The 15,010-nt window shown below is 37.5% G+C and overlaps 1 protein-coding gene across 1 annotated transcript in view; it reads right to left on the reverse strand.

Annotated features, from left to right (window-relative positions):
• Positions 1-6,153: 6,153 nt before the first annotated feature.
• LOC149205256 (protease Do-like 1, chloroplastic) overlaps positions 6,154-15,010 on the reverse strand; it is a 410,822-nt gene continuing 401,965 nt past the window's right edge. Inside the window, exon 8 of the mRNA XM_089394965.1 lies at positions 6,154-6,558. Coding sequence (XP_089251091.1) covers positions 6,472-6,558 — 87 coding nt within the window. The 3' untranslated portion in view covers positions 6,154-6,471. The remainder of the gene's footprint in view (positions 6,559-15,010) is intronic.

The following is a 15,010-nucleotide window of genomic DNA, read 5'->3' on the forward strand; positions in this document are numbered from 1 at the left end:
AGAAATGTAAAGATCAACAAGAAGAGACCTTGCTAACCATCCTTAATAAAATGGAGAAGTTTAATGAAGAAGTCAACTCACGTGACAAGGTTATCATGAATAAAATCATTGCCTTGGAAAGGGCCCAAAAATCTAGTTATATTCCAAAAGGAAAACCCTTTCTCAAAAAGAAAAATGAAGAGGATAAGTCGAGCTCATAAATTCCAAACACTTTGGCTCCAACTAACGCAGTTGAGAAAGACTCATTTTCTGAAGATGAGGGAAGTGAAGGGGGGGAAAGTGACAATGAAGAAAAATATGAGCAAGCTAACCTTGTGGAATCTGAAATTTTCAACATTTTGTTGGGAGGCTAGTACACGCATCCTCCCATTAGTGAGGTCACCCTTAATGAAGAAAAGGAAGAATCCGTCTTAATGCTGATAGCAATGGAAGGTTCAAAGGGGTCCAATATTCTCGAAAGGAAAATAACAAAGACCCTACAACCTCTAAGGAACCACCTAAAGAAAACTCATTGCCCAAGCAAGCCCCTCCCAAGGAGTCTCTCCCTGAAAATCCTCCCAAAAAGGATCCCCCAACCAAAGCCAATTGAAAAAAGGATCCTCCAAGGAAAGAAAACATCAAAAAGAAAGAGAAGGGAAAAGAGGCTAGGCTTGACATTGACGTAGGGGCTACTATAGGGAAAATAGCCATACTTGTTCCTTTGAAAGAGATTGCAAAACTCTTGAGCGACAACAACAAATCAAGATGTCCCTAGGAATTCAAGAAGAAGAATTACCCTAAGACTTACAAAACACTCATATTCCTAATCGAAACCCTAGGTATGAACCATTTATGCTCAATTTGGCTATCAATGACCTCCTCTTACACAATTATATGTTACACTTAGGCACTTCAACAAACATCATGCCTTTAAAAGTTATGAAGCAATTGGGTCTCAACATCACTTGCCCATACAAAAAGGTATGTGGTTTTAACTCTAAGCCCATAGAGGTGGAAGGTCTCATAAAAGACCTAAAGGTCTCTTTGGCTAGGAACCCTGATATATCACTTCTCATAGATGTTGTGGTCATTGATGTCCTTGACGTATGGGAGATTCTCTTATCTAGGAAGTGGGGAGCCACAGTTGGAGACCATCTCCAAATGGACTTGTCATATGCTACTATCCCACAAACTGATGGTACCCCTTTTGTCCTCTATAGAGAGCCTACCTACCTTTCTCATGTGATCAAGCTTGGACCAATCCCATACTATGAAACACATGAAATCGAGAAGCCTTCTCTTATTCTCCCATCACAAGAGGTTTTCATTCTCAAACAACCAAATCACTATACGAGCAAAAACTGGAATCCTAAAACAAAATATAAGGTTAGGAACTTGGCCATCGTTGATAGAGACCCAATCCTTGTCAAGATTTATGGAAAAGTGGGAGAAGGTTATTATTACATTGCTAAACTCAATGATGAACTTTGGCCCGAGCCGATCAAGTTAAGTTGTATCACCCCTTTCCTTGAGACTTGGCATTGTACCATATGCATGCTAGAGTAGGATGTAATACATGTTGATCTTTTATTAGAATTAATGTCATATTATATTTCTCATGATAGACCATCTATATTTAGATTTAAAAATTGCATTTGAAAGATTACTTCTATGGATCGATTTTATGGGTTGAATCCAAGCATGTGTGATCATGAGACCCCGTGAAAGCATGTTGCCCCGTGTTTTTCATCTATTATATGTGTAGGTAACAGGTCTATGATAACCAAGAGATTGTTGGAGTTCTCGTGAACTCCCGTTCAAGTAGCTTTGTCCACTTTTCCGAGCGATCACATCCCAGTTGGAGCTAGATGTTACCCACCATTTTATGGGTGATATCCCTAGGAGAAAAAAATTCTCCAAGATGGTCCTCAGCCGACAACCAACAACTCCTTGCAGCCACCAACTAGCTTGTTGTGACATTTCTCTGCCAACTGAGCCAGCCTTGTGGTCCCTCACCCATCTGTCATGATCGTATGTTTGAAGGTGGGCCACTCGAACCTAAAGGTATGACTTGTCATTTGGTAATTGAGTATTGTAGCTTTCTTAGCGTGGGTACTTTTGGGCATGGATTAATTGGCGGATTCAACGGAAAGAGTGGGATATATGTGTTCTTGTCCCCTATACCTCCCTTTGATGTTAACCTTGGACTTTAGTCTCATGGGATCTCTTTTACTGACCTTTGGGCTTTAGAAATGGTACTACATGGGAAACATTGATTTTGGTTGTGCGGTCCCACTCCCTCATCCACACATATCACTCCCCTTTCGCTCATTATAACCATATCCATCATTTCTCTCACCTAGGTCCACATTCCTCCATTGGGTCCACATAAGGTTAGCCTTCCCCCTCCCCTTGCCCACACCTTGGGTTGGGTCTGGAATGATGCCCCGAAGGTTGATGCAGCTGAAAAGAAAAGTAAAAGCATAATTGGCCACATTCAACTGGAAAGTGTACCACAAAATGCAAAAGATGGGTCGGGACAAACACATTTAGCACATGGGAAAAAGCCAATACATGAGCTCTACCCCATTATCATGGCCATCACCCTTGTTCCTATAGGCCCTATATGAGCCTTCTTTATCATTCAACAACCCATGATTGTCCCAACCCCTGGTGGGAAATGCACTACCCTACCTTAAAGCGGGTATCCACTGCTATACCTTACACATCATGCTCTTATCCCTCGAGACCCGAGCAATTAATCAAAGAAAAATCATAAAAAGAAAAAGGCATATAAAAGGTGGAAAACTCAAAGTTGGGGCACCTCATGTACCACGATTGCTCCCTCCTATACATTATATACCCAAGTGTGGGCTTCCCTTTTATTAGCTACCCTTATACCCTAATATGTGGCACAGGTCTAGCCCTTTTACTCCCGACTCCATTCATCTCTTTATCACATGCCACTACCCTTTGAAGGACATACCTTGGACATACCATCCCCTTTAAAGGTAGAAACCACCTAATAGGGTACCTGGCTAGTCCCATTTGAAGTTTGGAAAATTAGCACATGCCAAAGCCCACTATGGAAGGGCATGCCATTGTGAAGTGCCCACCTATAGTCCATGGTTTGTAAGCTCTTTAACACGATTTCCTTAAATGAATTTTTGTATTGGAAGGTTAGGGGACAGATTGGATCTTATGCAGGATTGCAGATGGTCTTCATTTTGGGTTTGGTCTCCTTATATGGGGCCCTCACCCTCCAGAAAGCCACATTGGCACATGTAGGGTGTGTGTAAAGAGCCATGTGCCTCCATAGCAGTAGGCAACACTCCACGGATCCCTAGAGATGTTTAGAGATTACTCGAGATTCACTTATTGGACGAGGAAGATGCACCTAGCTCACCATGCCCAGTCGGCCCCACAATGTGGCATCACTTACACCATCATATGAGCCCTTACAGATGGTCTGCAGGCATCTCTGATCTACTTGGAGACCCATGAGGTTACTTGTGCGCCCTCACACCCATTGGGAGCACCACCAGTTCATTATGTGGAGAACAAGGGGCCAACCCCTTGTACATTACTTTTGGGAGTCATATTCATCATTATGGCACTTATGGACTTCATTAGGCTTCTTAGAAGGCCCAATGATATGTATTATTGATCATTTGACCACTTGGGAGGCTTATTCTTATGTTTATGAATTAGTTTGGTGGGATTGTCACCAAAAGTTAGTTATTTTGCACATTATTTTATCCTAGGGGCTAATGTAGGCCTAAATAACCAAATCAAACTCCTTACAGGTGTATAAATACAAGTGATGAGAGTTCATTTATCATCATCATTTGGTCTTGGACTTGGATCTCTTTAGATATTTTCGCTATCCCTTCTTGGTGGATGAAATTTTGGAGCATTGAATGAATTTTGATGTTTGGATTATCTACTCTTGTCTTGGAGCTTCTTGATTAGCAATTTGTTGATGGTTGGATATATTCTCTTATATGTAAGTACAAATTTAATGTTATTGTTTCTTTTACTTTGTCACGTGCATTGATAATGGGATTTTCGATATACTAGGGCTAATTGTTGCATGCATTGTGGAGTTAATGTTTCTAGATAGCATCTCTCTGTATGGGCCATGTATGTTGAACAAATTTTCCTAGGGATAAGTCTATTGTTGAATTCATCTTGATAATCCATCTCATCTTGCAAAGGAAGTATAAAGCTTTAAGGTCACTCTCTTTTGCCCTAATACTAAGCGAAGTAGTCCTTGAAGCCTCCTTGACCTAGAGACAAAGTCCATTCTCATTATTCTTCTTGACTCCAATCTCCCCAAAGGATTAGGCACTGGTCTACCATAAGGTGATCATTTTAAGAACCATTTTTCTTCGCCTTTTCATCTCTATTCTAGGTCTAGCCACATGAGGCATCGTAGGGCATCATTTTCTCAACAAACCACCCAAAGAAAAACTTCAATCCCTGAGGCATTTTTGCGTTGGTGTGTCTCCTAGGTCTCCTCCAAATTTGAAGCAATTTCGACGATGGGATTGCGATATATCCCAAGCCCTAGCCTTGAGACCGATTTTCGCTCTAGGTTTCCCTAAGCTAGTACCTCATAGGGATAATTTTAGTACCTCTAAGTGAAGATCCTTTCTTTGATCCCCTTCTCTTCCTTGTTTAGGTCAAGCTCATCATTGGTTACTAAACTCCCTCCTCTTGGCCTAACCTGCATCCACTTGGTCGTGTGTGGTCCCATACCTTATCAAAGTCAACTCTTCGAAAACCACTTGGGAAACTAAGTTCCACTAGGATTTTACGGTTTAGCAAGCTCCATTACTAGCCACATTCCCTAAGCCAATCCCTCAAATCCATATTCCCCTATCATAGAGAACCTTCCACCTTGCTTAAGAAGCAAGCAATTCCCACTCGAGTCTCTCCTAGGAAAGAGGCATTGAGATCACTTCACATCCATCTTAGTCGATCTATCCTTCATAAGTGATTATCTATATATCAGGCCTCCTCCCATCGGTGAAATTCTGTAAAGAGTAGGAAGCTTTAGCTGTGGTGACAGTGAATTTTAGCTTCATTGTTGCTCTTGACCTAGAATGTGCCCCTCTAGGACCCTTCCTAGTTTGAGCAGTAACAAGGAGTATGCTCAAGTAATTCTACTTTTCCATCAAAAAGCAGAAACATGTTCTAATATTCATTCATCTCCCTCAATAGGGTTAGATACCAAGTCCAATAGTAGTGTGTTATATTATATATAACAATATGAATGAAGAATTATCCTTCTCCATCACTGTGGCTGACCTCTTTGTCCACATCATATTTAACACGGTATCAAAACAGGTGAAGATTGTGATAGGTGAGAATAAGCACTTTTCACAACAAAGGTAACGACCCACCAAGAAAAATCATGGCTCTTGCTCTTATGGTGGAAAAGTTGAAAGCATTCACACCTCAAGGTAAAAATGTAACTATATATGATCCAGAAAGGTATGTATATGTAGAAAGTGGTTGATTGTACAGAGACTATGCTCAATGATCCCAATACCTTAATGAAAAGGGAAACTTGAAATAACAATGTCAAAGGCACTATTGGGTTAGGTTTTGTGTATAGGAAAATGCACCATTTCCATCTTAGAAAGGATTCCAAGGAAGTTGGGAGTCATCGGAAATGTTATTTGGAACAAAGAAGAATAGTACCAAGGTGACATTGAATCGAAAGTTTTTTGGTAATAGAGATATTTATCTGAATAATGGAGGGAACTTGGACTCTTCCATCCAACGATGAGGCTGGGGGCAGCCTAGGCTCAGCCTAGTTTGGATTTGAAAAAAAAGAACAGTTTAGAGATGTTAAAAGGTCAATGTATGAAAAAATCATATTAACAACTTGACGTCCTTAATGAGTCAACTTGCAACGATAGGATCCAAACTTGATGATGATAGCATACAGTGCTGTAAGAATAGCTGCAAACTTTTAGTTATTTTCATTGTGATAATTTTAGCTTTTTTCATATAATTATAAAACTACAAAAGAAATATATTTTGTAACTTTATAAACAGATTAACCACGTTAGTTCAAAACAAATTCGATTTTTGAAGCCATATAAATTAAGGATTTTCCCACTTCATAATTATTGCGTTACTCTCCTCTGTTTTTGTCATGCGTCATATTTAAATGATTCATACATATCACAGAAGGGTCTCTTGCTGGAAGAGATGTAATAAACACAGTTGAAATTTTCCAATTTCCATAGAAGGGCCTCTGGAATTACTTGTTTGCTCAGGTTTCGAAACGGAAAATACAATACATATTTACAGAGTCTCAATTTAAAATACATATTTTCAAATGGCTTGAGAATAGCCTGTTGAAATTAGTTACTGCTACAAAATAAGAACGCTTTTTGTGTTTGAATATACTTCTTATACTGGCAAAATAAGACAACTTGCCACCAAGAGAGCAACGATTCCGTTCTTCCCTCGTCTTTAGGTATCCTTCACCAATTCAACTTTTGGTTCGAGAGTAACCGAAACTTTCTCTTTGTGGTCTCCACGTAAGACCTCGACTGTTACCTGATTTACGCAACGTAAATGATGAAAACCGTCAAATTATTTTCTAGAATATATGCAGCGACAAAGCTAATTGCAATAATTTAACGGTACATGGTCTACAAATTATATGGCATTTAAGTTGGCACACTAAGCAGTTTTGGAACATCCCTATTCAAATAACCGCCTTGAGAACATTTCATAGAGCTGAGGCTGTTTGAAATTGCTATGTCATAGCAGAAAATAAAGAAACATTATAAACATAGATTCAGCTTTCGTTAAGGAGTATAAATGTTATTTATAATGACCACTTTCAGCATAGACAATCAGCAAATTTTTCATAGTAAACTAAGATTCAGTGTTGAAATCTACGCTACAAGGTTCAAATTCAGTAAGATCGCTACAAATTCATTCTGAAGAAGAAAAAAAAAATCAAGAAATTCAGCAATATATAAGGCTTTCAGACATACACACATGTTCACACCCAATATTGTAACCCCAATATGGTTCAAAATGCGAAGAAAATCGCTTTCAGGATTTGAGAGGTCGTATTCATTATTTGATTGAAATCATGAATGTTCAAGGTCAACTTCTCTCACACTCAACAGTCGATTTCTATTAGATGATTTCTATCATGATCCATGCTTTCACACTCAACAGTCGATTTCTATTAGATTATTTCTATCATGATCCATGCTTTCCCTATTTAGTGGGATTCAATTAGGATGCCTTCTTTGCAGCGAACTAGGGCTTTAAAGGCCATTCAATGGGTGCCCCGGCCCTTCCAAAAGAATAGCCAACTTTCCTACCCAGTATTCAGCCTTTTACAAATGTCAAGAAATTTTAATATTTTCTTAAAGAAAAGAACTTTGTTACACAGATTAAAATCTGTCAAAGATCAGACCAGCCAAGCAGATTCTGGACTCTGCAATCTAACCTCAAAACCTATATAGCTAAAAACTGATAAAAAGCAATCAAAATTTCTGCTATAGAGTGTTAAAAAATCATAAAGGCAGAAAGATTCTTATATTGATAATTACTTGTGATATTCTTGTAGTCTTATTATCTTCTTTTTATGTTCTTCTTTTATCTTTGTTTCATCAAGCAATCATCAAATCAAAACATGAAAATCAATGACACTAGATGTAGGCACTCAGCCAGGACTAAAACCCTTCTCTAGGGGAAAACCCAGTCAAACTCTTCCACTAATCAAATTTAGATAGACCAAGACCTTAGACCCAAAAGACCTTCCTCTTCCACCAAGCCAGCCTTCCAATACAATTCATCAAACTACAATAATATCTTTTAGCCAAGTGGCTACAGCGCAACAACAATCCAGAATTTCGACCCAGCTACTCTAGAATTTCGGTATAGCTATAATTTCGGCCCAGCTACTCCAGAATTTCAGCATAGCTATTCCAGAACTTCGGCCCAACTATAGTACTACAATTTCAACCTTTCCAACAACCCAACAACTTCGCACGTGTGAGACAGAGAGAAAATTTGATTTCTTTTGCTTGACAAAGACTTCCTTTTGCTTCGCTAGGGTTTCCTTCCTCTTCCTTGAATTTTGCACCCTTTTTACTGCTTCTAGCTACTGCAAATCGAACTTCTTAAGTTGATGCTCCAAATAAGGTCGAAGAGTTGCCCATATATAGTGAATCTGTGAGTTTGAATTCCCTTGATGAGGCCAACTTGACCAGGTTAAGGTTGACTTGGTGGAGGAGGCCTAGAAGGCCTAATTTACATAAAAATAATTTTCTTTCTTGACTTGAGAAGCCCAAGAAGAGTCTATTACATTATGACAAGGACAAGGACTCTTGACACAAACCCTAGAAACCTGCAATGGAGGATTTTACCTAAAAACCATTGACCCAAGCATGAAACCCATGCTTTAATAAGTCACTTTCTTTTATAATAAAATTTATTTTTCTTTCTTTTGACAAATACATTACATTGTGACTCAAATACAATTATGAAGACTGACACTAGTTACATTTTTTCAACACTCCCTCTTAACTAGGAGGTATTAATAATTACATATCTCAAAGTGATATGCTCTATGAAGAGTTCACAACACCCGCGGTGCTATAGATTAGATACCTGACCAGGGTACTCTAATCGGTTGGGACTAAGGTGTACTAAAGCTTTCACCACTTTAGATACCATCAGGCTTTTAAGCTCTAACAACAACCCAGGGATCTAGGTGCATATCCAAGGTTGGAGCTCCATGACCAATTCCACCCTCCCTACTTTGGCATCTAGACATCAACACATAGGCCAGCCAAATGTCCTCTGAAGCATCATGTTGCCACAAGATGCTTCATCTCTCCTTTTAACTAAATTAGATACATATCCATTACTCCAAGCATGTTTCAATTTTTTTATAGAGAGATCCTGCACAATCATAACCCCAATCAATAATAAACCTTAAAGATGTATACAAGTAAACACTAACCTTCAGGGTCCTCAATCATTCTGATGCTACTCATATCATCATCAAGTTATCTAGATACAACTTTGTTGGAAGCTCTCTTCTATCACCTCAACAATAGCACCAAATACAGCTTCAGTACTTTCCAAGTCTTTTGTTTGCAAATCCATTTGCATTACTTTCATTCATTCTCCAATTTTATCCTTTCCTCGAGGTATATACTATCATTGTCATCATATGCTCTCCCTCTTAGCTGAGGAGATATATCCTTTCTTCTATCCAAGCTCCCTCTCAACTTTAGGGAGATCAATAGCTTCATGATATCGAAGAAACTTCAACTTTTGAAGGCTTCATGGCATCAAGGCCATCTTGATCATCATCATCCTTATAGCTTCCTTCACCATGTTCATCATTATTATCTTCAATTGCGAACATCTTCAACATCTTGAAGATTATGTACCTACAAAACTTTAATAGCAAGTATGAACAAATACAAATATACAGAAGCATGAAGTCAATTATCTCAAGATCATGACATTACCATGAAGTATCAAAACATTCATGCTTTAGACATCAAACCAATGTTGCACGAAATGGGGACGTTTTTTGGAAGCGGGGATGCGGAAGCGTCATTTTCCAAAAATCTAGGAAGCGAAGCGTCTGCTATATATATATATATATATATATATATATATTGCATTTATACTCGAAACAAACATCCCAAATACCAAATTAGTTGTAGAAGACATGAAAACATGCATATTTTTGCATAAATCAAGATAGATATAGCATCCATTATACATTAATGATTAATTATTCGAGCATCAACCATCTAGAATCTAGATTCTTCTTCTCTTGTCTAGCCTTTGCCTCTACCTCGATTGTTTAGGGATATTAGTCAACATTGCCCAATTTTGATCAAACTACCTAAATCAAGACTTAAAATGTGGTAAAAAAAGCTTAACATGCTTGATCGATGATTTTGACTTGATAGAAAGGTAAATTTTTGTTAAGGGTGTGACAAAGGAGTTCAACAATTAACACCACCAACACTAGGGTACATATAGGGCTTGGTGCTCTTGATTAAATGTTAATCACATACCTTCATACTTGATACAATCTAATGAAATGCCATAATCCCATTGATCTTGAATTCCTGAAAACTATTAAGTCTTCAGAATTTTGAATAGGATATGAAATTGTATTTTCTCCATATGAAGTCCAATGAGGCTGGAACCACTCTCAAACATCTTGAATCATTTCATGGTAATGTTAAAAATTTAAGTAAAAGGATGAAAATGAAAAATAAAGGAGAATGTCACTTTTACTTTAAGAATTTAACATTACCATGAGAGAGCATTTGTTATATTTTTATTTTTTTTTTATACTTTTTTGCCTTCATTTCTCACCCTAACCCAAGGTGGACCCACCCCCAACAAGCAAACTCACCAAAAAATAAAAAAATAAAAAATCGATTTTTTTAGGGCGCACGACGCTTTTCTCGGATGCGTGTACAGAACCATACAATTCGCCCTCCGAAGCGTCGCGCTTCGTACGACCGAAGCACCATACGAAGCACGTTTCAAAGATTCAGAAGCGCGCTTAGAAGGGACGCTTCTGGAATTTCCAGGAAGCATCCAAAACAGGCGGAACCGCGTTTCTGAATTTTCGAGTCGCGCTTTCGGGGACACTTCCTGTACGAATCCGTACGGGACGTGCTTTGGACCTTAGATCCGGGGGCGAGCGGGGCGTTTCCTGCAACATTGCATCAAACATCTAAACCTAGTTAGGTTCATATTCAACAAGGGTCACATTTTTTATATATTGTAAACTTCAATAACTTGCTAGGGTTTTTTCAATACCCCTTGATTCCATCTTCAAGAGTAAATCATATCAATAATTGAAAACAATATACTTCTAGGGTTTCATCAACATGCCCTATAAAATCAATCTCTACTAGGGTTTTGTTACACACCCTAGATTTCACAAACTAAAACATGAATATCAATAATTAAGTTAGCATACTCGCATAGACATATCATTAGCATCTCATATCAATATCTACTAGGTAAACCCAAGATACAAACACCGAAGTTAGATATACAACAATTTTGACTTGACTAGGGTGGACGAATATACACCTAGGGTTTCATTCCTAGTATCATACTTTAGTTATTATAAGGGTTTTGTTCATAAACCCTAATTCACCAAACCCTAAAAATATAGGGTTTCATTATATAGCCTAGACATTAACAGGAAAGCCTAAAGGACTAGGGTTTTTACCATAATATTAGGGTTTCACAAAATTACAAGGGATAGTATAATGAGGGTAGATTCAATCTAATGATTAATCACCCTAACAAGAATCTTTATGATTCAAAACCCTAGACATAAAGATGTTAGTAATGTAAATCAAATTTCAAAAGAAGAATGATCATACATTTTGTATGAAGAGAACCTTTAACAAAACCTGTAGTCTAAGACATACCTTACATTGTTCTTTGAAAAATCTTGTAGGACTTCAATTCTTGAAGGGATTCCTTTGCAACAGAACTTCTTTCACGATTCAACTCTTTCCTTTGAAGTCTTCTCCATAACCTTTGTGTATTCTGCAAGCTTTCCTATCATGGAAAATTATAAAGAAGAGGTTATTAGTATACAATACAAACAAATCTCGATGTGAGGAGGAAGCCAAACATAAAAGAGGAAACAAGGAACAAGTTACTTATCTTTGGATAAAATGGTGAAGGCTCCCTCTTAATCCAATCTTTCTGAGAGATACCTACAACTTATCAAAACAATTCAAAAATGTTCTAACAAGATATATTAGATCTACAAACTCTAGAAACCAAAACATATTACAAAACTTAAAGTAGTAGACTAAGAGGGATATGTAAGAGGAGACTTAATAGTATAAGTCATTGACTTCAAATTATTCATAACTATTCTTCTTATGTGGAGCTTCATCGGCAACATTCGCAAGTTCTCTTGCTCTCTTCTTATTCCTTGGATTCTCAGGACATTGACTTTTATAGTGTCCTAACTTATGACAATTATAGCACTAAATCTTTGATAGATCAACCTTCTTCTTTGGTCCTTTGAACTTCTTGTATGTTCCCTTTTTCTTGTGATGAGTAGAGTAGGCATTAGAAGTGTTGTTTTCTCCATCCTCTTTTTTTTCACTTACTAACGAGATGTGGGCTTCTTCTTGACTGCTTGAATTCCACATTTGTTCAAAGGTTGGATTATTTTTCCAACGATTAATTCCTGATGAAAAAGAGCTCCAAGATTTTGGTAGACCTAGTAGTGCAGCAATTACAAGTTCTTTCTTTGGTACAACCAGTGTTGCACACATCGCGATCGGGATTTAATCGGCGCCGGGAAAAAAGCGGAAAAAATCGTTAAAATCGGGAAAAAATCGGAAAAAAGCGGGAAAAAATCGTTTGGCACAAAAATATTCATTTTTTTTCATTTTTTTCCAATTTTTTTAATATCTAAACCATCTACAACATAAAATAAATACATTGACACATAAATATGATAAAAAAACTAATATATAAGATGTTTAATATCATTTCTAGCGCTAAAATCACACATAACATTGAATCATGTCCTGAATAGTAAGTCCTGAGTCCCAAGTCCAACTCAGCCTCAAAATATCAACAAAAAATATGATAATGTATCTCATCATGTCATAATGTCATATACAATAAAATGAAAGTCTAATCCTATTGATTTCCTCTGCCCCTCTTGCGAGAAAATGGCACAGCTTTCTCTTTCCCTCTAGATGTAGAAGCTGGTGCCTGTGCTGGTGGAAATGGCAGTGGAGTCTGACGTGCTCTAGAAGCTGAAGAACTAGAAGTAGGAGCTATAGGAGGTAGACCACGTCCTCTACTGGTGGCAGGGGTAGGCTGGGCGGATGGTGTCACCTCGAAACATTACAATCTCCCAATCCTAAAATCCTGAAAAACTGATAAGTCTGCTGGATTTTAAATGAAATCTAAAATTCTACTTTCTCCATATGAAATCCAATGAGGCTGGAACCACTCTCAAACATCCTGAGTCATTTCATGGTAATGTTAAAAATTTAAGTAAAAGGATGAAAATGAAGATTAAGGAGAATGTCACTTTTACTTTAAGAATTTAACATTACCATGAATAGCATATCCATACTAGGGCATAGACTTGATCATTAAGTTGCCCCACTCAAAAATTATTTGTTTCTTTCAAAAAAATTGCATGAAAAAACCCAAAAAAAGTTATAAAACTATGCTGTACCAAGCCCCCACGATTTTTTCGATAAAAATCGGTATAAAAAAAAGTGGCGATTTTTACGAATAAAAATCGCGATTTGATCGGGCAGAGGAAAAAATCGCGATTTTCGCGATTTTCCGATAAAATCGCGATTTTATCGCGATTTTAACAACACTGGGTACAACTTCATCAATTGCTTGGAGTTCATCTCTTATTGTAGATATCCTTACCAAATATGATGACTCAATATCATATTTTGTCATCTTTGTTGTCCTTAGTTCATTTTTTAGGCTAGCTATCTGACCAATATTCTTGATGGTAAACTTGGAGAGGGCTTCATACATTTCTTGTGCGGAATCTATATTGGATATGTATGAGATTAGATTGTCTTTTACTCCATATACTATCAGATTCATGGCCAAGATATCGATTTCCCTAAACTTCTCCTTCATCATTCATAGGTTTCTTAAATTTTCCTTGAACAAGATCCAAAACTTTATGCTTAGGGAGAATAAGATCTATCCTCTTCTTCCATGCCTTGTAGTTGGAAGCTCCTTCTAACTTGTTTTCTATCTTCATTGTGGTTGACATAGTCTCTATAGATAGTAGATTTCTCTTCTTATATGAAACTTTCCTTAATGGCCTTATTTTGTTCCTTCTTCCTTAACCTTTCTTTCCATTGACCTTCAAGCTACCTTTTTCCTTCTTTCTTCACCTTAGATTTGATACCATGTTAGAAAATCATAAAGGCAGCAAGATTCTCTTATATTGATAATTACTTGTGATATTCTTGTAGTCTTATTATCTTCTCTTTAAGTTCTTCTTTTATCTTTGTTTCATCAAGCAATCATCAAATCAAAACATGAAGATCAATGACACCAGATCTAGGCACTCAGCTAGGGCTAAAAGCCCTCTCTAGGGGAAAACCCAATCAAACTCTTCCACTAATCAAATTGACCTTAGACCCAAAAGACCTTCCTCATCCACCAAGTTAGCCTTCCAATATAATTCATCAAACCACAGTAGTCTCTTTTGGTCCAGTAGCTATAGCCCAACAAAAATCCAAAATTTCGGCCCAACTATTCTAGAATTTCGGCCCAGCTATAGTACTGCAATTTCAACCTTTCCAACAACCAACCAACTTTGCACGCGTGAGACAGAGAGAGAAAATTCGATTTCTTTTGCTTGAAAAAGACTTCCTTCTCCTTCGCTAGGGTTTCCTTCTTCCTTGAATTTCACACGCTTTTTACTACTTCCAACTACTGTAGATCGAACTTCTTGAGTTGACACTCCAAATGAGGTCGAATCACTGCCAATATATAGTGACTATGTGAAGTCAAATTCCCTTGGTGAGGCCGACTTGTCCAAGTTGAGGCCGACTTGGTGGAGGAGGCCTAGAAGACCTAATTTTCATAAAAATAATTTTTTTTCTTAGCTCAAGAAACCCAAGAAGGATCTATTACATTATGACAAGGACAAGGACTCTTGACAAAAACCCTAGAAGTATGCAATGGAGGTTTTGACCCAAAAACCATTGACCCAAGCATGAAACCCATGCTTTAATAAGTCAATTTCTTTTACAATAAAAATTCTTTTCCTTTCTTTTGACAAATAGATTACATTATGACTCAAATACAATTATGAAGACCAACACTAGTTACATTTTTTTAACACAGAGTACTCTAACCTACAAACACATACATTTAATGATTAAAACACCAAACACTACCCTCTGAACACTCAAAACAACATTATTGATTTTCTATTATAGCTTAAAACAAAGAACTA

This window comes from Pinus tabuliformis, chromosome 1_2, assembly GCF_031772625.1.
Source record: "Pinus tabuliformis cultivar Carrire ecotype Pingquan chromosome 1_2, CPIR1, whole genome shotgun sequence".
Classification (NCBI taxonomy): Eukaryota; Viridiplantae; Streptophyta; class Pinopsida; order Pinales; family Pinaceae; genus Pinus; species Pinus tabuliformis.